This window comes from Mugil cephalus, chromosome 1, assembly GCF_022458985.1.
Source record: "Mugil cephalus isolate CIBA_MC_2020 chromosome 1, CIBA_Mcephalus_1.1, whole genome shotgun sequence".
Lineage (NCBI taxonomy): Eukaryota > Metazoa > Chordata > Actinopteri > Mugiliformes > Mugilidae > Mugil > Mugil cephalus.
In genome coordinates this window covers 16731464-16756746 of record NC_061770.1, presented here as the reverse complement: position 1 = coordinate 16756746, position 25283 = coordinate 16731464, and the positions used below count along the sequence as shown (strand labels likewise).

General features: G+C 46.8%; 1 protein-coding gene across 5 annotated transcripts in view; it reads left to right on the top strand.

Moving 5' to 3' along the window:
• l1cama (L1 cell adhesion molecule, paralog a) overlaps positions 1–25283 on the top strand; it is a 39564-nt gene that overhangs the window by 11752 nt on the left and 2529 nt on the right. Inside the window, exons 2-28 of one of the 5 annotated variants that reach the window (XM_047583404.1) lie at positions 9908–10229; positions 11313–11327; positions 13045–13147; positions 13665–13867; positions 14810–14938; positions 15268–15438; positions 16488–16602; positions 16836–17020; positions 18045–18176; positions 18311–18457; positions 18539–18650; positions 18934–19094; positions 19202–19361; positions 20055–20179; positions 20270–20371; positions 20599–20796; positions 20880–20950; positions 21041–21266; positions 21393–21508; positions 22227–22443; positions 22554–22676; positions 22980–23156; positions 23236–23349; positions 23506–23655; positions 24066–24197; positions 25058–25130; positions 25269–25280. In XM_047583404.1, coding sequence (XP_047439360.1) covers positions 10100–10229; positions 11313–11327; positions 13045–13147; positions 13665–13867; positions 14810–14938; positions 15268–15438; positions 16488–16602; positions 16836–17020; positions 18045–18176; positions 18311–18457; positions 18539–18650; positions 18934–19094; positions 19202–19361; positions 20055–20179; positions 20270–20371; positions 20599–20796; positions 20880–20950; positions 21041–21266; positions 21393–21508; positions 22227–22443; positions 22554–22676; positions 22980–23156; positions 23236–23349; positions 23506–23655; positions 24066–24197; positions 25058–25130; positions 25269–25280 — 3599 coding nt within the window. In that variant the 5' untranslated portion in view covers positions 9908–10099. The remainder of the gene's footprint in view (positions 1–9907; positions 10230–11312; positions 11328–13044; positions 13148–13664; positions 13868–14809; positions 14939–15267; positions 15439–16487; positions 16603–16835; positions 17021–18044; positions 18177–18310; positions 18458–18538; positions 18651–18933; positions 19095–19201; positions 19362–20054; positions 20180–20269; positions 20372–20598; positions 20797–20879; positions 20951–21040; positions 21267–21392; positions 21509–22226; positions 22444–22553; positions 22677–22979; positions 23157–23235; positions 23350–23505; positions 23656–24065; positions 24198–25057; positions 25131–25268; positions 25281–25283) is intronic. The other 4 variants (XM_047583421.1, XM_047583428.1, XM_047583412.1 and 1 more) reach the window with 4 other exon arrangements.

The following is a 25283-nucleotide window of genomic DNA, read 5'->3' as shown; positions in this document are numbered from 1 at the left end:
CACTTAGGGCCGAGGGACCGAATCGATGCTGTGCCAGCCTGCAAATTTCCCCCCAGACTGGCCCGTCTTTCTCTGGCTCGGTAGGAGTTGATATAAGGGGTTGATAGAATGCTACCTGTAATTTCATTGTGTATGATCTCAGCTGGTTGGTTTTAATGAACATGTAGCGCAGGACAGATGTGTCCCACAAGCTCCCTTTTTTTCCTTTAGAGAACTAGCAGCAAACTGAGAGGTTAAGAAGTTTATGAAGAGGGAGAAATTTTTTTTTTTTTTTATACTTATATAAGGAGTGAGGAGCAATCAGCGGGGAGTAGAGAATAGAGAACAGAAGTGAAAAAGAGACAGCAGCGCAAATAAAAGATTTTTTTTTTTCTGCAGAGACGACAGCCAGGAAGCAGGAACTCTTTCAACTATGGGTAGCATGTAGACATGACAGGGGAACTGGAGAAAGACAGACACGGGGAAGGAGCAAGAGATGGAGACGCAGGAGGCAGGAGATGAAGGTGGAGGGTATGAGGGTGTAGATATATGACAGGGATTGAGAAAGAGAGAGAGAGAGAGAGAGAGACGGGTGTGGGGGGATGGTGTGAGGAGGATGAATGTGTGGGAGGGGGAGGGAAGAGAAATATTTGCTGTGTGCGGCTGAGCTGGAGTCAGGAGGTTGTCATGGTGATAGTGAGGTGAGAAAAAAAAGGAGACGAGGTATTGACACCTACTCATAGGTGCGCACACTCGCTCGCTCGCGATTCGCCTTCTACAACAAACACAGTGAGTCATGCATAACAACAACGCTGACCCGTCACACCCCGAGTAAACCACTTTTTCACACACGGCGCACGCGCAGGTGGCGCGCACGCTTGAGCCCGGCGGCTACATCACCACGCAAACTCCGTTTCCCATGTCTCTCGGCTGACTTTTATCCTCAGTCAGCCCCCGTTTGAATGGCAGGCAAATCCCCTCAAACCGACTTGCTTGACAATTAGCCAAACTAGCCCTCAGTCTGCTGCGCGTATGTGTGCGCGAGCGCACGTGTGCGCGAGGCCTCGCGTTTCTCAGCTTCTGACAGGATGATGTAGACTAGCAGCGACCCTGGAGGGACATGGTTTTTCATACGCTTACATAATCAGTGCTTAACATTAAAAAAAAAAAAGACCGCACTGACTTATCGAAACATTTGGGAGAGCTCATGCTTTCACAAATTTATGTAAAGGTTTTCCCCCTTTTAAAAGAAATTCTCTTTCATGTGAGCCATTAAATAAAAAATAAATAAATAAAAACACAAAAAACTGAAAGACTGACTTGCCATTTCAGTGCGGGGAGAGAGTGCAAAGCATAAAAGCGAAACAGCAGAGTGCAAACACAGCAGGAGGAAAAGAGAAAGATTTCCATATTGGACAGCTAACAAATCAATAACAATGCTTATTCAGAAGGTTTGAAATGAAATGTGGTTTGGGGTTTGTCCTGAGCGCTGTAAGGTAAAGCACGCACTGTGATCATTACAAATTAGTCCTGACTTAAGAGTGTTTCAAGAGCGCTGCAATACACAAACCTATAAAACGAAATTATTCTCTCTTCCTCCCTCCTCCTCTTTCTTTTTCATTTGTACACCGTCCTCCTCTCCTTCCACTCTGTTTCCACTCCATAGACATTCACTAGCTGTTTAGGGATATAACATCTCCCAGCGCATCCCCACAAGACCTCGTATTTGATTAGACGAGGAGCACTTAAGGGGAAGTGCTGCTTTTGCAACTTTTAACAAAGGTAATTGGATTGCTAAGAAGCTGTTGTCTGGCCCGGTTACGGATCTTAAAGATGCGAGTCACCAAGTCTTGTGAGCTGCTTCTCTAAAACGTCCTCACCCTCCGCTAACTCAAAACAACTGATGCGGTTTCTCCTCCTTGTGCGGACTCTGCACCGCTTGTGCATGCATGCAACGACGCCTGGTGCAGGTTTTCATTAATTCGCTTCGTGTGTCGACAAGCCCAATTTAACCCTACGAAAAAAAAAATCTATCCGTTTTCCCACAGCCGTCGAGCCACCGGGGCCCTTCCATGCAAATGTGTCGGGCGAAGCACTATGTGCGACCTTGCCATGCTAGCAGCTAATTTCCCTGAAGTGGTGGGAAAGAATAACATTCAACCTAAGGAGACCTTGACAAGTGTTTCCAGTAAAGCCTACATTTTGTTCATTGTTTCTTCTTTTAAGGGGACCTTTTTCTTTGATGCATGAATTCCTCAGTTGTCTCTCCTGTTGTGACGAAGGTCGGGGGTCACATACACACCCCGCCCCTCCGCTCAGGTTGTGGCGTGCCTGTTTTCCCCACGGGGACGGCCACGTGTCCTTGCGTGTCACACAAGTGGCTGGTGGCTGGTGGCTGGCGCTGTACGGGCCACTTATCACCCGACCCGAGGGACCACTCCCTCCTCTCTGTCTGCTGAATGACTGACTGCAGAGCCCCCTCCTCAGACAGAACAGCGCAAGCGCCCACCTGCACCACCCTTCACTTGACGCGACCCAGACGTGCACGCATATGCTCTCATTCACACCTGAGGCGCCTCGGATAAGCTTCTCTCCCAGGCTCTCACTTGTGCTGTGTTTGTGTTTGTGCCTGGCTGACTTGAATAACAATGTGACCTGCAAGGAAGAAAAAAAACCACCATGAATACATTTTTTTTTTATTCTCTTATAAATATCATGGTAGGAACGCCTGCTTCAGCGGCTCGTTCCCCTTTGGTGCTGTTCCTGTTTGTGTTGTTGGTGCTGGTTTGTCATCTCCTACCGTGTTAAGCCGCCGCATCTGGTTTCAGGGCTACACTGATGTCAGCTCCTTTTTTCTGGCCCGGTTGGCTTTAGCTTTATCCCCCAAAGGCACATAAGCATAAAAATTTCCTTTTCACCCGTCTGATCTCCCTCCATTTTTCCCCCCCTCCTCCCTATTTTATAAAGGCTTGTGTACAAACACATTTGCTCGAGCACCTCCACCGAAGCACGCACAGTGCGTCGTTGCGAAAAAAAAAAAAAAAAGGAGCGGTGAAGGTCAAAATGCGCGTCAAACTGAGAAATACAAGCAAAGCCATTCACTGTGGAGGAGCCGGAGAAAAGGGGCGAGGCTGCCTGGGAGAGATAAAGAGACGGAGAGAAAGCTGTAGAGTGCCGTAGGAAGGAGCCAGAGACATAAAAGGCAGCGGGGAGGGGAAAGGGAGAAGGTCACTCTTAATAGCTCTTCCACGTAATTTCATAACGTCATGATTGACCCTCTTTACTCTTTACTAACGCCATTAACTGTCTGCTGTGTGGACACTAAAACGCTCTGTCACACGAGCATCTTCATGTGCTCATCATGATATCTGAATTATTTGTACAGCAGCACCATTCAGAGTTTTATCTGTCTTGTCTGTGAGGACGTATGGCGTGCAGGGGGAAGAGGGAGGGGGGGGGGGGTTGAACGCATCCTGTAAGTTATGGCTGACACTGAGGGTGTGTCTGTAATTAGCGAGCTCTATGCTGCGGGCACAGTATCTGACTGATGCTGTTGCTAATGAAGCAAATGACGCCCACAAGCAAGAGTGCAGCAGCGTATGGTTTGTATTTGTGTGTGTGTGCATGTTTACATGCAGCTTACACAGTATCACATTTAGTTTACAGAAGAGATTTGATTGCTACCTTTTTTGTTTTCTTTTTAAAGTGGGATGTCTGGTTTGTTTGACTAATATGAAAACAACAGTAGCCACATGTTGTACCAATTTAACCCTCTTATACATCTTTCTTTTTTTTCTTTTAAAATTTAATTTATAATTATGATTCATCTTCATTTCCTGTAGCTAACTGACTGTCAGGCCATAAGCAAATTACCTTATCAGTTGTTGACTGGAGTGAGCGGCCGCTAACATGCTAGAAGCAGAGAGGAGCTGGAGGCAGCACTCCATCTGTACGACTGGCTCCATTAGCTGACAAGAGAGATTAGCTGACCTGCTGACACTCGGCCCGATCTTTACCGATACCAGCGCAACACACATGGACCCCGTGCGCACACAAACACACACGCGTACGGGGAATCTGATCCACTATTGCATTTAGGTAACACCCCTGTTTTGATCATTACAGAGCTTTTACTGGTCACTGATCCCACTGCCAGATCTCTATCATTTACGCTTCACTTTTTTTTTTCTTTTCTTCTCTGCACACCCCCAGGTTCTTTCTCTCTTTGTTTTCTCCTCGTATGAATTTTTCAGACTTTTTTGTTGTCGACTTTGTTGTTAACCCCCTCCTCTGATCTCCCGCCGGTGTTGCCCTTCTTTCTCTTTGTTGGTTTTTCCTTCATCCTGCCTCCGTCCCTCCTTCCCTCCGTGCACCTCTGCCGTCTTTCTCCAGCCCTCGCTTGATATCTTAATGAGTCCACTCCCTTCCCCTTGAATTATTCACCGCTTCTTTATTTGCACCATTCTCATTGTGTCTTTAGGGGGAAAACATCAATAAATAAATCGCAGCAGAGGTAGCTTCTTCTGCGGCCTTGGCATTAGGCTGGATAACTGTGCTCATGGGTGTAGGATGAAAAGATACGAGGGGACTTTGGGAAGCTTGCACTTGTGTTTTGCATTCTAACCTTTAGATAGGTCCATGCATGTTTTTTTAATCCACTTCTTAGAAATCCTGAAAAAAAAAAACAACACTTGTGTCAGTTTAGGTAAGTGCAATGATTGTTAAACGCTTTGCACTTGGATGTGTGTAACTGTGGGCGTGTCTGAGGGCACGGTCGGTCCGTTTGCACCGGCAAATGAGTGGGCGCGTGCGTGCGCGCGCATACATAAGTGATGCTCCTGCCGCGTTCGGTGTGCATGTGTGTGAATAACTGAATTTGTATGTACAAGGTGGGGGGGGGGGGGGTGGTGCTGTGTGGAGACCGCGTTGTCATGGCAACCAGGATGGAGAAGGAGTGGGCGGTTTTGCCCTCACGGCTCCTCTGACAACCTTTATTTTCTCCAGCTTTGTGCCACTATGATATTAACCCCTTACCCCTGTCTGAGCAACGAGGCGGGGGTCGGGGGTGTGGGGGGGTTGCAGTAAGGCAGGGGTCTTGGAAAGGGCCGCGAGGATGTAGAAAGTGAGGTAAATGCTGTTAGTGGTGCGTCCTGCTCTCCGGGTTTGACCCCAGTGGGAGAAGCACGGTGAGCTTACGCTATGGAAGAAAAACTGAGGTGCAGGGTTTGAAAAGATATTAGTCTACACCTCTTTAATTCAACATCTCATCTTAGAATCAAGAAGTTTCATGCAAGCAGAGTCTTCTTCATGCATTATAAAGAAACACGATCTACATCCTGCAGCTACCATGATCTGTTAACTACATGGCTTCAGTCTTCTCCTTTATATCCTGCCTGTGTTTTCCATTTTCCCCTCTACTAAGTACAGTTTGATTAAATGATTAAACATCATAGATATGGTGTTAGTTAACTAAAAAACCTCAAATCTTTCAATATTCTCACCAATCCTAATAGTTGTATTGATAAAAGTGTGTTGCCTGATTCCTGATAAGCTGTAGCTTTTCTTTTTTTCTTTTTTTTCCCCCTTCCGCTGCTGACTTTCCATTTGCCTGTTGACCATGGCTCATCAATCTTGAAATACGTGTTACTTGGCCTTTTAAACAAAGAGTAAAGGCATGAGGGAGATACTGGTTTTCCTGCTGCGCCATAAAGCCTCTCTTCCATTAAAGTTGCAAAATATTAAATTAACGGGCCACGCCGCCCGTTGTCCGAGACGGAGAGCTGCCACAGCAGTTTGTTAAAGTGATGGAGAGAAAAGGGGCTGAACATAGGCACAAAAGGAGAGGGTGAGGGACGGGGAAATGCGTTGTAAGAAGCCGTCGGAGGGGGAATTGGAGAAAGCTTTTAGTGTCATCCACTGAGGGGGGGCTGAGAGAAGAGGAGACTGATAAAAAGGTGACAGGAAAATGGGCACTCGTCCCTCACGGACGGCGCCTGTTGCAAGGATGGGCTCCTATGCAGAAGCACTTTTAAAAAAAATGCGAGAAAGACTGGGAAAAAACGCAGTCTTCACTTCGGCGGACGATGAATGGCAAATGACTGCGTTTCAAAGTGAATTGTGGAGCCGAGCGGAAGCAGGTATCTCGTATTATTTCACATGATTTGTGGTATTGTTCTGCTGTAGCGACAAAGTGGGTCTGAGACTTGTCTCACTGCAACAGGCTCATGCATTAAGTATGACCCTGCCAGAGAGAGGGAGAGGGAGAGGGAGAGGGGCGGGTGAGCGGGAGGAGGAGGAGGTGAAGGAGAGGAGAGGCTCAGACAGCCACGCCATAGACACCAGGTATGGATGGTCAGCATCAATCCGGGACCAGACTCGACGTATGATAAGGGGAGTAAATGAATTATGAACATGGGTGAATTTAGGGCAAATTGTGCCGACAGGAAGGGGGTTTCTATGAATAATTCACTCTGCAGGGTGCCTCATCATCTACCCCCCACCGGCATCACCTTGTTTCTCAGACACGCCTCCTCACTTTGACTCCCCATCGACCCTCGCGGTGTCTCTCTGACCTTCGTCTCTACTGTCAATAGCTCCATCCCTTCATTTTTTTCATTTTTTTTTTGCGTCCCCTCTCTTTGTGTATGTCCAAACCGCTCTGTCTTCTCCCCCTGTCCTGCCGTCCGTCTCCTTCTTCTCTGATGTTTCTTCAGACAGACGAACCCCGGGGATAGAGGAGGGGGTAAAGGGGGCATGTATTCATTTATTTTTCTCCCCCCACCTCGCCCCCCATCCTTCCTCCTGTCCTGCATCCTCTCCCTCTACACATCTTCGCAGCTGGAGGTTGTTAATATTTAAAAGCAAGGCATGACAGGACACGAGACTTGCACACACGTTCGTACACACACACACACACACACACACACACACACACACACACACACACATATTCGTAAATCCAGATGGGCAGCACGTCTCATCCGAAGAAGGGTAAACTTTGGAAATTTATATGTGAATGAGAGAACGCCCGACTTCGTGCATGTGCTGTGTGTGTGAATCAGACACTGAGAGTCTCCCGTTGCGTGGGTGGGTGGCTGGCGCGACGTGTGAAGCTCGGCACATGATTAGACTCTTGAGGTTTTCATCTTCTTTTTTTTTTTTTGCTCCACCTTCTCCGCAGACAAGAGAGCCTGTTAAACATTGGAAGTGCTTGGCAACGCCCAACATGTCGTCTTAATGCTAATTACAACACTTTGCAGAGGAAGGAAGGAAGGTGCAATTTTATGTCTAATGGGTGACAAACGGGGGGAACGCACACACAGACACACACACACACCGCCGTGGTCGTGCAACCGTTAAACTCCTACTAATGATAGCAACACTAACAGCCAAATGCAAAATGTTTGAGTTATTTGCGTACTCCTAAGCAAAACGCCTCAAAGCAGAAATTCATGAATAATTGAAGGAGAAGCAAAATTGACTTGGTCGATTTGGCCCGTTTGATACATGGCCTGTCTGCGGCTAATTCTGAGCAGTCAGGCTTTCTGGTGAAAAGAAAAAGACGCGGCCACGCCCTCGAACCTCGCCTCGCCCAACAATTCCCCCGTGATTGAGTGGGCTCTGATGGCGTTACGCTGACATCCGAGCGGCGATAATAGTTTCTAAAAGCGCCCCGCTAAACGCTGTGACGGGTCACCCCGGCCCCGCTTCGAGCTGCCGTGCTAGAGCAGTGACCTCTGACCCTGCCCAGTGAAGCAGGTAACAGGGCTGGAATGATCGCTGTCAGCTGCTCGGCGGACGCGCTGGAGAAGTGAAATCAGGCGTCCGCTTTAATGCCAGTGTCTCACCGCCGTGATAATGGAGCGACCGCCGGGCTCCATGCTGCGCGCACAGCTTGGATGTCGTGCATTTGTCCGACTCCGCATCACTCTGCGTGTTTGGGTGGCCTCGTTACGCGGCAAACCCTCTCAACCCCCTTGCTCACGTCAGAATCCTTTCCCCACCCTTCCCGTCCCATTATAGTGTTCCCCCTTACTGGTCCCGCTCAACATGACTGGAATATTTTCTGTCAAGGTCTGCTCCCTGCCTGGAGCCCACTGGACCATGCCCTTTTATCTGTTTGATCTCTTCTGTCAGACCACTGGAGGTGTGCGCCTGTCTGTCCTCTTTCCTTTCTGTCTGTCTGTTCATGCATTTCAAGCTTTTTTTTTATGTGCGTGTGTCTTCCCATGAATATGTGTGTGCCAGCTTGCGCGCGCTCTCTCTTTGTGAATTGTGATTGGCGGCATGACAAGGTAAAGTGTGCCAGCGTCTGGCTTCGCTTCACGCAGCGGCCCCTCGTTTCTTTGGATGGTGAACTGATAGGCGAGCTCTCACCTCAGATCACACTAATACTCGCCGCTAATACCCCGACTCGCCCCGCTTCATTCATCCGCTCCTAATGGCATCTTTGAGGGGCCTGTTTAAGGCCGGATCACGGTAATTGGATCTCCGTCTGCGAACAACAACAACAACTGAAGTGGCTTCAGTCCCCAAAAAGAAGAAGTGGAAGAACGCGATGAATGATGAACGCTGATTGGAAGAGCTTGCACATGTGTGTGCGTGTAAGTGGATGTGTAGGATTAGCGTCACAGCTGTCACCCTTTGTCGTCCCTCCTCCCCTCCCTTCTCGTCTCTGCCCCCCTCCCCCTTTTCCTCCGCCTCTCTCCACCACCACCACCACCACCTTTAGCTTCACCTCGCCCTCTCCGCTCCTCACCTCCTCAACCCCTCTTTTTTTTATCTCTCCTAAACTAGGCCTTCTGTTCGACTGACAAGGCAGGCAAATGTGTGTAACGGCTCATTTAATCCTAATGCTGTTAGTTTAAACTGCCTTATTAAGGACTTAGCTCTTGTTTGGTCTTTACTTTTAATCTAATTTGTCTCTTTAGATGTAGACAAATCCCACATTCCTGCTCCCTGTGTACTGTTCGATGCATTCTCCCCTGAGTGACACGTGAAATATCAGCAGCAATTAACTGGCCACCCGCTGGATGAGAGAAAATGAATGATAATCACCACTCTCCGCTCTCTACCCACCCTCCGAGCCTCTCCATCATCTTCATCTCCTCTCCTCTCTGACCTTCCCTCCCCACCGCCCAAGGTCGCCCAATCACTCTGTTGCGCCTTTTCGCCAACAGGCACCGGAGAGCCGAGCCAAAACTCTTCCGATCGCGCTGCGGCGCTGCCAAATTATCCTCTGTCTCCATCACCGACGTCCCCCTTTTTTGTCTGGCGTGTGCGTCTCAATCGCGGTGTGCCATAACAGTTCTTTGTGCGCGACACTGAGTAGAGTAAACAGTCAGCGGGCTGCGCCGTGTGGTGCCGCGGGGGAGGACAGCCTGCATGTTGTAGCGGGGACCGGCTCCAAGGGTACAGATGGAGAATGGATAGTCTCCTAGGAGGGGCGGCTCGCCTCAGCTCACCACCACTGATAGCATCTTTATCGCGTGCTTATCGCAGCGCTGCCGCCCAAGTACAGCCTCGAACTGCTCAGCTCGCGCAACCTAATTACCAGCTATTTGTTGTTCTATCCTGGTATTATCAGACACTTCATCGTTCTGCATTTGTCCGTCCGCTGCCCATCTGGGTGCTGGGAGGCTCTGATCACAGTCTTGTTGTGGTATTCTGCCCATCTGTCCTGCTGGCTGGCCTCTCCATATGGGCCACCACTGGCCATGTAATTAAAACAGTTCTTTTTAGTGAGAGGCTTTATTAGTGTATTGTGTTGAGACGTGTATTGTTGACTCTTCATTGGTGTGTTAACTCCGTGTGCCGGTCTGTCTTCTTGGTCTGACCACATGGTTCAGGGTAATTTTTCTCCCGTTCTGACACATGGCCCCTCACTGCCCCTCCCTTCTCTCTCTCTCTCTTTTTTTTCATCTTTCAGAAAAAGGAGAACAGCAGGAGGGCGTGGACCTGACTTAAAGGGAAAAACCAAAAGAGTGAGGGGAAGAAGACAAGCGGGATCAAAGGCGTATGAGGCGAAGCCGAGGCCCCTTGCACCACAAACACTTTGCCCTCTGTGCGCATTTTGCTGTACGAGTTGCGAGCAGGTTGGACTTTGATGGGACAGTGAGCAATGCCTCACACGCAGCAACAGCCGGCTGGCAGTAGGGGGCAGTGCTCCTCCCGCCTCCTCCCCCTTGTCCTCATCCTCCTGTCTCTTGCCGCCCGGCCCAGCCGAGCAGCCATAGACATACCTGCCAACTGTGAGTACCGATTCGAATCCTAATATTCACAACAATGGCGGTGGAACACTTCCACGAGGTTCAAAGATCTATTTGTTGTGTTAATTACATTGTTGAGTCATCAAAGCACTTTAATCAGGATCTTTTATCACGATTAATCAGTGCAAATGAGCAGAATGAACACGTGTTTCTCTTTCAGCGAACCCTGTAATGCTCAGAATACTATTGTCTGAGGCTTCTTTGGTTAACCCTCATCTGTGCCGGTGTCGTGTCTAATTACTTTGTAATTGATCCCCTCATGCTGCATTGATTAGTTTCTCTATTGATTTGGTTTCCTTGGTGCAAAGCAGAATCTGATTGGGGAGTAATTCAATCAACAACGGAGTTATAAAACTGAAATCCGGTGAGGCTTTTTCCACGCACCCTTCTTCCACCTCCTCGATGCAATATGTGGACATTAGGAGCACAGCTGAGTTTGCGGCCCCGCGGAGAAATTGATCTTCGTCTCCTCCTCCGCCGCCGCCGGCCTGCCCACGGAGCTCCAGTGGAGACAGAGAATATTGTTTCCACCGGTGGTTGTGCTGTTAGCTCTTTATCTAAGACTGCACGCAATGATTCACAGCCCTTCTCCGCCTACGCAGATTTCAGACGAGCCACGGATGTGCACTCCGAAAACAGGTCCCGGAAGCGCTGATGAAATGCAGCGAATCCGCCCGTTTAATTCCCCAAAGGGGCCGAGGTGTCAGGGAGGTGAGAGGGCCGGGGAGGATGAAGGGAGGATGATGAGGAGGAAGAGGACGGGGCAGGTCAAAGATGTGAAAGGTCAAGGTGTCCCCTGCCTTTCAATTAGGGAGCCTCTGCCCTGTCAATGAGAGTCATTGAGGCATTGATCAGGATCAATAAATGAGATGACTTAGAATATGTGTCGATGAAGCTTGGGGGTTAAAAGCCACACTCCATTACAGGAGACATTACACGGTTTTATCGTCCATGCATCATATGTGCTCTATCTATCTATCTATCTATCTATCTATCTATTTATGTAGCACTTAAACTAAAATTTTCCCTCATTGCCTTTACCTTGCTACCCCCGCGGACTAACAGACCACAGGCGTGAGCGTAAGTGCTTTTAACCTTGTTGATATCCGTCTTGTCTTAATGCAGGTGCCAGCAAAGTGTACTGCAAACACTTTCATTATTCCAGCGATGTTATTTTCCACCCTGCAATCATCTGCTTTTATATTAAGGCAGTTTATGCGCGTGTGTGTGTTGTTGTGCATGTTCGTGCGTTTGGGTTTGTGTTTGTGTTTAGCCTCCCTGGCTCCCAATAGGTGAGGTCCCTGTAGGAGCAGAGAGGAGGAGGAGGAGGAGGAGGAAGAAGTGTGAGGAGCTGCTGTCTGTAAGGAGGCAGGAGGGCTGTCAGATCAAAGACACGGGGAAATAAAAGGGGAGTTAAAGCACTAAGCAACAGCCACTCTCCTCCTCCTCCTCCTCCTCCTCTGCTAATAACGGAGCGGAGCCCGCAGCCCAAACTTCAATTTGATCAGCTGAGGAAATGGGCTTATTTCTCCCATCACTGGGAATTCTTTCATTAAATTCCCTCACTCTCTCGTCTCTTTCTGAATCTCTGTGAATTCACCCGTTGTTTGTTTTTCTCTCTCTCTCTCTTTGCTCAGTTTCTTTTTTTTTTCTTTTATTCGTAGCTCTGCACATGCCCTCTCTCTCTCTCTCTTTTTGCTGCACTTTTCTCTTTGCCCCACACCCCCTCCCCCGTGCGTTCAGCTCTCCATCTCCGTCTCCTCCGTCGCCCCTCGTCCGTCCCGTGCCCTCCTTTGCCCCGTTACCTACTCGACGTAAATTCATCTCTGGCTCGGGGCTCCGTCTCTCTCCCTTAAAGTCAAATTAAAGACTCCGCGCACAAGTATCAAGCTGTGACTTCGGCTGCAAACAGCCTCTGCGCTTCGCCGAAGCTGTGCGCGGAAAAGGATTCCGATTTTTTAAGCATTTAAGTAGAGAAGTCGCACGGCGTCCCAGTCGGTTATAGCGACATTTCTTTTTATGAACAGTGATAACGGGGACTAAAAAGAAAACCTTTTCTGGTGGTCATTACTTTTTTTCTTTAAAATCCGGTCTTTATTTCCCCACAGACCGTCTCCCTCCCCCTCTCCTCTCCGTCTATCCGTCTGTGCCACATACCTCTTTTCCACGAACTCTCCCTTTTACATTATGCTGTATCAATTTCCTCTTCATCTCAGCCCATTTTCTCTTACTCTTTTCTTCCTCGCCCTACATTTCATCTCTTTCTCTGGGGAGTTTTTTTAAGTGATATTAACTGAATGCACTTATCACCATCTGTGAAGCGGTCTCTGATTATTCTGAGACTTTGGGGGTTATTTATGTGTCTACCTGGACTTATAGCAGCATGACTTCTAGTATGTGCATGTCTCTCCTCCTGCATATGTGTGCATGTGCAGTACATGTCTTCTTTGCTATTGCTCCTTTTTAGGTTAGAAAGACAAGGTTTAGAAAGGAAACCTCTTCGAATTCATTACTGTGACGTCTTAAAAAAAATGTATAATATCCTTGATCTAGACAGCTATCAAATATTTATGGATGCCTGTCTCATTTTCAAAGTTTTAAATGCTCTTGCTCCCCCAGTGTTGTCTGTCTCTGTCCTTTTCGGTTTGTTTTGACATTGTCTATCTGTGTCTGGTCCTGTAATCGTTTCTTGTGTGATTGTTGATCTCTGTCTGTGCATCAGTGCTGATTAATGTGCATTGCCCCAGTTCAATAAACCAATAATAATAATAAATATTCTGACTTTTGGTCCACGCAGTGAAGGAGCCTCCAATGATCAGCACACAGCCGGAATCTGTCACCGTCTTCAGCGTTGAGGATCTCGTCATGAGCTGCGAAGCCTCTGGCAACCCTCCACCCATGTTAGTCAGCACACACACACACACACACACACACACACACACACACACACATGCCCACAAACAGAACAAACATAGTCTAAGTCTGACTCTTCCATATTAGTCGTGGAGGATCCAAAGCCGTCCGGTTTTCTTCAGTTAATTGAGAACAGTGACCTTCCCTTCTTCTTGTTCAGCTGACACGTCCTTATTAGTATTACATGAGAGCACAGCTTCTTCTAGCCACAGTTCTTGTTTCAACAAGGGATAAATGTCATTAAGCCCCCGGGCAACCTTTTTTTTGGAGCGTCTCGGCTGCTCTGAAGTGGAAAAGTGCTCCGACTGCCGGGGAAAAGATGAATATCGCAATTACACGGCCCAAGCTTCTGAGTGGCGCTGGGCCGTCTTGTGTGAATTCTGCAGCGGTTCATTTGTGCCCCCGCGTCCTGCGACATATAAGGACATCTTGTCTGTGTTAAACTGTGTCCCCCACTGGCGTGGAAATGGATCTCACAATCTCCCGTCTCTTGTTTTCTTCAAGTTTTCGGTGGGAAAAGGATGGAGAGGAGTTTGACCCGGGCAACGACTCGGAGCTGAAGGTGACTGAGCGCTCCGGCTCCTTCGCATTCTACACGCTCAGTAACACTTTGGATACCCTGAAGCAGTACCAAGGCAAATACGTCTGCTTCGCCACCAATGAGCTGGGAACAGCCGTGTCTAACGAGGCCGTAGTCAACATTGAGGGTAAGAGCACAAGAACAGCTTCTAAAACATCTGCTCTCTACTTCTGCTGGAAGACAGATTTGTTAAATTTTGTGTATGGTTAACGGTTTGAATGTTCAATGCATTTGCTTAATTTCAATCGTTTTAGCCCTGAGAAAAGAATCCCACTCTTTGAAATAGCAATCAAGCGTCCTCCGATATGTTTTCAAATAAACCACATCACAGCAGAGGAATTACACGTCTTCTACAAATGTCAGTTCCGCCTTCAAGGTCCAGATTAGGAGTTTGCTGTGAGCAGAGCCAGCCTGTAAACCTCCCCCCCCCCATCCTGCTTTATAGAGAGGAAGGGGCTCTCACTGAGGAGCTCAGTCCGTTGCCACCCAGAACATAATTACATGCAATAACAATTTTAATCGGCGTATACTCAGAACGCACAAGTGCGTGTGCTCACAAACGGCCTCTGGGCAGAAGCGAAGAGCACCTCTGTGTTCGCATCCACCTGTGCGACTGGCTCTCTTCCGGGGTGACCTCCTTCGTTCACAGTTTCCCTGACAACGGTTACCCCAGAAACGCTCTTGAGTTGATGTCATGTGAAGCGCTCTTCAGTAGCTCCTGTGGGGTTATCAACAATGGGCAGAGGGGAGGTAGGGAGGGAGGGAGGGAGGGAGAGCAAACACATATGACTTGCGTAGAAGACATTCTACTTTTGCAAGATGAAAAAAAAAAACACAACAACAACAAACTGCTGTCTTCTGTCCTCAAATTCTTAACGTTCTTCGGCGCATACAAGAACGTGTAAATACTCTTAGCCACTGCACCGTGTGCTTGAGTTGAGTTTGGCTGCGCATTGCCTCAGGTAATCTCAACATGTGTTTGTTTATCGCCCATATGTTTCCACACAGACTCACAGGTGTATGTGTTTTTTTTGTTTGTTTGTTTTTTACTTCGCTTGCCTCCCTTCAGTCCCTCCCTCCTTGCAGAAAGAGAAAGAGAAACAGGTTCGCCTGAAGTCCGAAGAGGGCAGCAGCATTGTCCTGAAGTGCAACCCCCCACAGAGCTCTATGGAGCCTATCATTCACTGGATGGACCGTAGTGAGTACATTACCTTCCCATGTCTCCTTCCATTACATGCCTCTTCCTGTCTATTCAGTAAATTGGCCACTTAGCCTGTATGCCCCCCCCCCACAAACACCACCACCACCACCACCACCACCCATGAGCACATCAAAGCTCACATCTAGCTCATGTTATTTCTGAAACATTATTAAAATCTTTAATTTTTTTTGTTTGTTTGTTTCTTTTTCCCACCAATGTCTCATTACTATATTTTTTTCTATTTCTCTTATCCTATTACCCGTGTTGCAAATTTATTTCAGCTCCCTCAGTCCTAATTTTCTTTATCTTTCTCCTCTTTCCTTCAGGGCTGCGCCATATCCAGCTGAGTAAGCGGGTGATGGTGGGGAAGGACGGCAACCTGTACTTTTCCCATTTGACAATTGAGGACACCAGGAGCGACTACACCTGCAACGTCCAGTACCTGGCGACGCGCACGATTCTCCCCAAAGAACCCATCACTCTGACTGTCACCCCATGTGAGTGCCGACCTGGATCAACCACAGTGACTTAGACTGAACTGAAGTGGGGTTCTGAGACCTTTGCTTAAACTTTAAATGTCCTTAATCAATCAGGAGATGAGAGTCCTACGTTTCTCTAATAATAAATGTTGCGTTAAAATGTTAAGTCCTAGTTCCACCAGAGATAATATTTTCAGGATCAGTTTCAGGAACATTTTGGTTTGCCATCTTTGAGCTAAATGGTAAAGTAATAAAATCAGAGGATCAACAAAGTAACAGTTCATCCTGAGGGGAACATAAAGACCCGATTTCATGTTAAATCCTGATGGTCAAAGAGGAAAAGTTAGAGGATCAACCTCAGCCACTGAACCAGGGATGTCCGTACCTGATTTCACAACAACGCCTCCTACAACACTGGAGGTGGTTTTGACTGAACCAATGTGGAATACACACCAGGAAACTGATCTACCAACACTGACAAGAGCCACACTGTATAGAAAAACATAGATACCTACACACATGGACAGTTACCTTCCCCTAAAAATCTACCCTGTTTGTATTTGTTAAAGTAAAATGCTGTGGTTATCAAATTGCAGTATAATATTTGTTGGGAACCACAGAAGCCTCATAGTCGCACCAAAGTCAACTCGCTGGTACGTGGTGGCGTGTTGTGCTGACCAAAGCAATGATCGTATCTATTAGAAGTCCCATTACCAGCGGGGGGGCCCCATCACCTTCTCAGCCCAGGTGTAATGAGATGCAGCTCACACACTGAGACGAGGCTGTGTCCCAACTAGAGATCAGAACCATGAGCGCATGTTAACACAAGACCTCTCTGCGTGTGGAGGAAGTCTGTACGATGATGTTTTGTTTTGAGAAAAGCTAAAGACCTCTCCACACGAGTCCGATCCGAGCATCAATGTGTGTGCGTGTGTGTGTGTGTGTGTGTGTTTGCACCAGAGTGTCTCGAGTGGCTGCTGTGTCAGCAGCACGGCAATCGGAAAATTGCCCATACATATGTATGAGCTTCTCTGTTTGTCTTTGTGTTTCCACCTCTCTTTGTCCAGCCAACTCGGTGCTGCGGAACCGGAGACCCCACATGATGAGACCTACTGGAAGCCAAAGCACGTACCACGCCCTCAGGGGCCAGACGGTAGAGCTTGAGTGCATCGCCCAAGGCCTGTGAGTGTCCGAGTGCGAGCGTGCGTGCACTTCTGCCCTCGTCGGTCAGAAAACCTGAGCCGCTCCTTTTAATCAATCTTACCTGCCTCTCGTCCGCCACTCTTCCTCCACACTCTTTCATTCCATAATACATCTGCTGCCTCATGCCAACCCCGAGTCCCTTCTCTCTGCGTGTCTCTCTCTCCTCTCTATGTACCTCACCCTCCCTTCTCTCTCCTCCTCCTCCTCTTCAGTCCGACTCCTGATGTGTCGTGGCTGAGGAAAGACGGTGAGATCCCAGAGTCTCGGACCTACAAAGAGATGTTTGACAGCCGCCTGCACATCAATAATGTCTCCGAAAGCGATGGAGGCGAATACCACTGTGTTGCTCAAAACTCCCAGGGGAAGGCTACACACATTTACACGCTGATCGTGGAAGGTACGTTGCGGCAGCACATCTTCAAAAAAATGCCGAAGTGGTGCGCATCGTCCATTGGTACGTTGATAGTAAACTGTCCTCGGTGACGTTTGCAAAGAACATGCAGAATCCAGTTATGAACCCTCTGGAGTCGAGGGATGCGCCGGTGCGTCCAAGTCACATGACCAGTTTATTACCACGTAGCAGGAAGGCGCAGCGTCACTGAATCTCCGTTTCAGCATTTGTTGTTGTGTTGATATGCCAAGTAAAACTAGACTTACTAGTCTTATTAATAATTTACGCCATGCTTTTGACTGAACATTGTGAAACGGTGAAAAGTGAAACGCTAGCAAGCGGAGATCGCTAGCCAGCTCCAAATGATCGAAAGCAAAAAAACACAACAAAACATGACGGCCATTGTTACTCATTGTTACACCTGGTAGTTGTGAATGGTTGTTGGAAATAGTTATCAACAGCTTTGTTGTTTACTAAATTTGTTGGGTTTGCATTCTGAGTTCTAAAAATGGTTCGTTAAAGATGTTTTTGCTGTGAAAAATCTAACTTTTTCTTACTCGGATTTTACGGTTTTAGTGTGGTTTTAGGTGCAATGCGTTTATACAGTTTGACGGAATGAAACAGCAACTGTAAAATGACACAGGGGAGGTTGTGCTGATACCAACCAAGGCAATGTAATCTAAGTGTTTTTAAGATGAAACGGCCAATTATACTCTGGACTCCAGAGGGTTAAAGAAGGTTTTCCATTATGAATTAAATCATGCACTTACATAAGTTATATTCTTGTTGCAAAACCTTGTTGAAATGTATTTGTTACCAGACACCAGATAGAGTAGAAGAAGAAAAGTAATAGATCATTAGTCACAAGGAATCCTACACGTCCCACAATGCACCTTTCCCCAAGTGCTTTCCCCAAGACTGACGCTGCCCAATGTTTCACAAGTTAAGAGCCAATGGCAGCTTGCAGGCTCTTGTAGGCCATTATATTTGTAGCTCACAGTGTGTGTGTGCTTGTGTGTGTCCCTTGTAGCTGCTCCTTACTGGACCAAGAAGCCAGTCAGTCAGTTATACGGCCCTGGTGAGACTGTCAGACTAGACTGTCAGGCAGGAGGCATCCCTACTCCTATCATCAGCTGGACCATCAATGGGGATCCCCTCACAGGTCAGTACACACACGCACACACGCACACTTCATCCTTGGGCACTTGAAGTGCAACAGTGTGTTTTATGCTTTTAATTCCTTAATATATTGTTTATGTATGGTGCGATACAAATAAACTTGCCTTGCCTTGACAGATATTGATTCAGACTCCAGGCATACTCTGACAGCAAGTGGCTCTCTGATCCTCGAGGATGTCAGCTTCGGAGACACTGCCATCTACCAGTGCCGGGCCTCCAACAAGCATGGAACGATCCTCACCAACACCAATGTCTATGTCATTGGTAAGGGTTTGTCACTTCTTTAGCTGAATAGTGTGTGTGTGTGTATCTGTGTGTCTCATTTTTCTGTGCGGGTTGTTTCAGAGCTGCCTCCTCAGATCCTTACCGAAGACGGAAACGCGTACATGGTCATAGAGGGCCGCACGGCTTTGCTGGACTGCGACACCTTTGGCTCTCCTAAACCTAAAGTCATATGGTGAGGGATGCGGCTGATGCTTTGCGTTACTGGATCTAGTGTTGCTTGGCAGGTTTTCATTTTGACAGATTTCCCAGACGTGATGTCGTTGCGTAGGTTGCTCTTGCATGCGTGTAAATTAGCAGCCGAATGCTGTTACATCTGGGCTGTGACTGTCACTGTGACACGTATCCAACCAGGCTTTGTTCTTTTTTAGTTTAATTCTCAAAGCGACGTTCGAGCTGGGGAATTTATCAGTCACTGCCAACTTCCTGATGGGCGTTTGTGTGTGTCTTTTTTCTAGGGAGAGAGGCAACATCTCGACCCTTCTGGCAGATCCCAGAGTAAATCCCCTCACCAACGGGGGGCTTGAGATCCAGAATGTCACACATGACGATATGGGTTTATACACCTGCTCTGTACTCAACAGCAACTTGTCAGTCAATGCCGAGCTCCAAGTTTTCGGTGAGTGACACTCACACATGCGCACCCACACTGTGTCCCAGAGCGACTGATGTTATTTGCACCTCCTGCGCCCTGTCTCGCCAACTTCTCCTTGCTTTCTCCTCCAGACAGGACAGTGATCGTGTCGCCCCCACAGGCTCTGAAGGCGCAGACTGGACAAACAGTGACCTTCACTTGTCTGGCCGACGTTGACTCCAACCTCAGCTCGCCACTCATTCAGTGGAGAAAGAACGATAGGAAGCTGTTTGAGTCGCACAGTGATGAAAAGTGAGACTGAACGGATTATTTCATTGTCCATTTCTTTGTTAATTGTAGCTTCTTTTTTCACTGTTACAAATGATCCCTTATTTATACATTTTGAACAAACGCGTGTGTTGCTGTCGTGGCAAGAATATATAAGAATATAAAGGATGTTGCTGAGATGGTGAGGCGTGGGGGAAAGATGATAATAAATGATATCCGTAACCCTCCTATTGTGTGGTAGGCAGAATGGTCCCGGTCAAGTGTGACCAGGAACCAACAAATATTTGATGATAAATCCACAATAATACTGACATTATCACCTAATATTGTATTGGATGTTTTTACCAGCTTAGGCCGCTGTGAAAGTTACAGGTTTTCAACTTCTATTTACCATTTTTTAGGAAAAAAACATTATATAGATATTATGTGTTTGAACTCATTTTATTTTTGAACTCAATTATAAACTAGTTGTAGTCTTACCCATTCATTTCTGATGACCAGTCATTTGCCATGGGTATATACAGGTTGAATAAAACACACACAACTCAACAAAAAAAATCACAAATTTATTTTATTCGTTCTGAAGCCACGTGTGAACAAAGCCCTCAACTTTTATGACAAACACGTGAAAATAACTGTAATTCTTTAAGAGAGAAAACTTGAACACAATGGGAGGGATAATTACAACAACTAACAATGATGGATGCATTTTCTTAGATACACCTTGGAAGGATCGGACCTCATAATAGCTAATGTGGGGCCTGATGACGAGGGCATGTACACCTGCCAGGTCATCACCACGCTGGACATGGCTGAAGCCACAGGCTCCCTCACTTTATATGGTAAGAACGGTTTCTGGGACGAAGCACGTGACAGACAATAAACATTAAATGTCGTCTAATGTTATTTCAAAAATATGTTGTTACCCTTAGATCGTCCAGATCCCCCTTCCCTCCTCCAGATCTCTGATGCTAGGCATCGTACCCTCACTCTCAGCTGGACTCCCGGAGACGACCACAAAAGCCCTATCCAAGGTTTAGTAGAGACGTGCTGTGGTCAGGACATACACACACATTCAGGACACTTTCCTAAACTACCTATTAGTCTTATCTTCCTCTTTAAGCTTTTAAGTCCTCAGTCTAGGCCTAAATAACACACACACACACTGATGGCAGCTTAGACTCTCTGCATGTCCACGTCTTCACTGAAGCTTTATGTTCCTTTTACTTCACCTCGTAACCCCTTGACTCTGTCTCTGCAGAATATGAGATACAGTTTGAAGTCCAAGCTTCCAAGGAGACGGGTTGGGAAGAGCTGAAGAAAGTGCCAGGGAACCATCCGCGCGCCACCCTGTCCCTATGGCCGTACATGTCCTACCGTTTCCGGGTCATAGCCATCAATGAGGTGGGCAAGAGCGACCCCAGCGAGCCATCTGAAATCCACAACACACCTGCCGAAGGTAAAATCCAGTGTTTTGTGGCGATTTTAGTTTCATTGCCACAGGAAATTCTAAAACTAATCTGCTCTTTTTGCCAATCACAGCTCCAGATCGAAACCCTGACGATATCTCGAGTGAGTCCGTCGAGCCAGACACTCTTGTCATCACCTGGAAGGTACTTTTATAACCTAATTATCTGAACCACCTCCAAATAGTCTTTGAAAAGTGCCTGTGTCTTACCAGGACGCTGTTTCTGTCGTTACAGACACTGTCGAAATATTACTTCAACGGACCTGACTTCAAGTACCGGGTGTTCTGGAGGCGAGTGGTGGGTAGTGGGCCAAACTGGCACATGAACGAGACAACATCACCCCCGGTTGTCGTCAGAGATATTGGCAACTTCTCTGCCTTTGAGATCAAAGTTCAGACGGTGAATGAGATAGGGGAAGGACCTGAACCGGACCCTGTCATTGGCTACTCAGGAGAAGATGGTAAAATATTAAAAGAAAAAATGTTACTAAACAGCTTTTCTGTAATACACCGTTCTTTTACTGTGAGTATTTGCTCTTGATTTTGTCACCCAGCGCTTTCCTCTCTTTCCTGCCATTGTCTTTCAGTTCCGTTAGAGGCTCCAATGGATGTGGGTGTTGCACTAATTAACAGCACTACAATCAAAGTGTCCTGGGCACCAGTAGATAAAGAGACGGTCAGGGGACACCTGCTGGGATACAAGGTATTGTTGTTGTTTGGCCTTGTGTATTCATGAATATCATGTACTTGGCTTAACACCAGAGGCCTCCAGATCTTAGCTTAGCAGAGGCTTCAGAGTCCTCTGTAGTTTCAAGGTTGCGAAGAGTAAAAAATTTGTCTTGTTTCAGATGAAAGACTTGACTTTCCTTTGAGTTACCGATGCATGCTCAGTTTACTTTATTTTGAACCTCAGCAGACTCTTGACTACACTTTCACCTTCCAAATAAGTATTTTGATTTCATATTTGGAGATGGTAAATGTAGACTCCTAAAGAAGGAGTTCTTCCCATTTAAAAGTAAATTTCATCATCCATGCGTGATTACCAATTATGTATAAATCTTGTGCCAGAAAGCGTTCGTTTCTGGGCCAGCCCAGAACAAGTGGATAGCGATTGGCGTCCTTGGAGCTGCAATTCTTCCAGCAGCTACAGGAGCCTGAGTGGTGAGATTTCTGGAGAAGAGTGATAAATATCTATTCAGAATCTTCCAGCCAGACGCTTTCAAGGAGCTTCTCTTGTTATTTTCCATTGAAATTCACAATATTTCATCTAATAGATTTCCTCTAGCTTCCTGCTTCCGTGTTAAGTAGATGGTTAGCTACTTGCAAGCGTAGCTTTCTGAGGTCCAAGCTGAGTTATGATTTGGAATCGTATGAAATGTTAAAACTTTCACTTGTGACTCTGAATGATTTTGTGGCTCCAGATCCACTTGACTTGGAAAGGCTCCAGGAGCCACCACCGAGGCCGGAGGACCACTGAGTCAACAAACACTGTGGTGGTGAAGGCTACTCCCCATATGACGAGGAAGTTAATCACTGACCTCAGACCATACTCCCACTACACCCTAGCTATCACTGTGTACAACAAAAAGGGAGAGGGACCTCCTTCTGAGCCAGTGCCCTTCAGTACCTCTGAGGGAGGTGAGATATGGAGGGGGCCGTGGACTAACTGGTGTAAAGATAGATGCATTGTACTTTGGAAAACGCATAGATCTCAAATGCATTTTAATAAGGCCCATTTGTGTCCTTAGTTCCCGGTCCTCCCACGTCTCTGACGCTAGACAGCCCATCAGAGACAGAAATGACCCTTCGCTGGACGCCTCCCAGTCATCCCAATGGAATCCTTATTGGATATCTGCTGCAGTACCAACGGAGTGAGCATTGTTTTAATTTTATCCTTGCCCACCCAGCGCACACAGATTCAAAGCTGTTCGATAAATGGTTCTATTCGTCATCCGAGACGCCGGTGAAGACATTAGAACCGTGAATTATTCCACGCAATACGTCACTAGCTAAATCAATAACACTTGAGAAATGTCAAAAGCACAGCGCCCTAATGATGATCATCGGTCAGTCTCGTGTCACCCGCAACAGTGTGTCACCCATAACAATGTGGCGACGATCGAAGCGTGATTGAATGTTTTTTTTTTTTTTTTTTTTGGCTTTGCTGCGGTCAGTTTCAAAGACCGATGACAGCCCCATGCAGGTCGAGAGCATAGACGACCCCACAGTCTCCCACCTCACCCTCAGGGGCCTGGACAAACACAGCCACTACCGCTTCTACCTGAGGGGCCGCACTGCTATAGGGGACGGAGAGCCCGTCACCAGGAATGGGGCCACCACACTAGATGGAGGTATAGAGCCGATTCATACTTTTCCATGCATAATGTTGTATTAGATCGCTGTCTTATTTTTTGTCTGAATGCATTGCAGCACCACCCACCAACTTCAGCCTATCTGTGGGGGGAAACTCAGTTAACTTCAGCTGGGTGGCAAAGAAGAGACACAGAAATGTTGGCTTCCAGATCCATTACCTCAACAAGAACGGTAAAAAAAAAAGAAAGAAAAGAAAATCAAACAATTATATGAATAAGTTAAACCTTTGCGTGTTGAACATTTTAATAGAAATGCAATCATGGGGGAATGGTTTTACGATCCTGAATAGCAAAGAAAAAAGAAACTGAGGCTCATATGCTTCTGCAGATGGCGGTAAATGGAAAAAGACAGAGAAGGTGAACTCCACTCAGTCTTTCTACCAGCTCCAGGGCTTGACACCTGGCTCTCATTATCGTCTGCGCTTCATCTACAGCAACACCACCTTCTGGGAGACTGACATTGAGACAGAAGGAGCAGGTACGGGCGAGCACTCTCCCTTCGTTCGTTTTCTTTTCTTTCATCTCTGCTGCTGCTCTCTCCTCTGGGCTTACCACATCTAAATATAAGTCCGATCCTACAGACGGCGCCTTGCAGTTCTGTCCCTCTGCTTGTGAAGTACTTCCAAAGGCTGTTGCTAAACGAGTGCTTGGTTAGCCATATGAAATGATCCATTACTCGTGTTTGTTTGGTGAATGTTGTTGTATTTCTTGGCTCCCTGGTGAAATGCCACCCTGTCAGAATGCATAATGCTCTGTCTCTTCTGCTCTAGATTCTACTCTCTCTTGTATCTCATCCTCAATTTCCACTATACCTTTATATACTTTTCGCTCCTCTCACACTTTCATCCTGCTTTCCTTTTCCAACTGTTTCTTATTCTTCCTCTCAAGGAGTGTTGGAGGTGCGTCAGAGCTTCGCAACACAGGGCTGGTTTATTGGCGTTGTGAGCGCCCTCGTGCTGTTGTTACTGATTCTGCTCATCCTTTGCTTTATCAAGAGGAGCAAAGGAGGGAAGTACTCAGGCAAGTTCTGACCACCGCGGTGAGCGTAAGGGAATGTGTTTGGTGATGAATAATACAAAATAACTGAGGGTTGGAGCAACTTTTTTATGTAGAATTTACTGTAGGCGTTTCTCCTTCAAAGCCAACACTAGCTTAGTGTGGGTAAAACTGGCCAGTTGGACACTGCAGTACAAAAAAAAAAAAGGGTCAAGCACTTCTGGCATGCACCACAGCAAACAAGATTATTCTAACTGGAAAGAAGGGCCGTGAAATATGGCTGCACCATTTTGAAAGTGCTCCCCAAACTGTTTTGTCAACTCTGTAATCCTCATAGAGGATTTCAAATGTCTCTCTTTCACGTTTCCTTCACATCAAACATGTAGTGAAGCTTCTGAGCTTGTAGTTGATGCGATGGTGAGGAAGAGGCTCTGCCTTTAAGAGAACTGTAAAAATAATAATCTCAAACCACAAGGGCGACTGGCTTCAACCTGCAGGCATCTGACTGGACAGAGAAACACACCAACTTTTTCCTCACGAGAGAGGCAAGAGGCCAGCTATATCTGTACTTAAAGCGAGGACTTACTGAATAATCAATATGAACATATCCACAGGCTTTATGAAAAAATAAATAAATAAATAAACATTATTTAAACTGTTTGGAATTGAAGTATCCCCAGTAAACAGTGGTGATATACATTCTGTATTTAAGAAAGGAGGAAAACGATTGTCTACAAATGGGCCAAACCTTTTTGCTCCACATAAACCATCTGGATGTTATCTTGATGCCTGACATGACGTCATTATTAATGTCTGAGGCAGCTGCTTTGAGAGAAATAAACATGTCCCCGATAATAAAATCCAATCATCTGTTACCTTCTCAGTGAAAGACAAAGAAGAGGGTCCGATGGACTCAGAAGCACGACCCATGAAGGATGAAACTTTTGGAGAGTACAGGTTGGCCACCTGAATGCACACTGACTCTTTGTTTCAATTCCTAACACAGTCCTGATTCCCTCTGCTGTTTGCTTTTCCTAACCCTTTGTGTTCCTTTCATTGTCCCTCTTCTCCCTAATGCCTGCTCCTGCCTTGCAGATCTCTAGAAAGGTA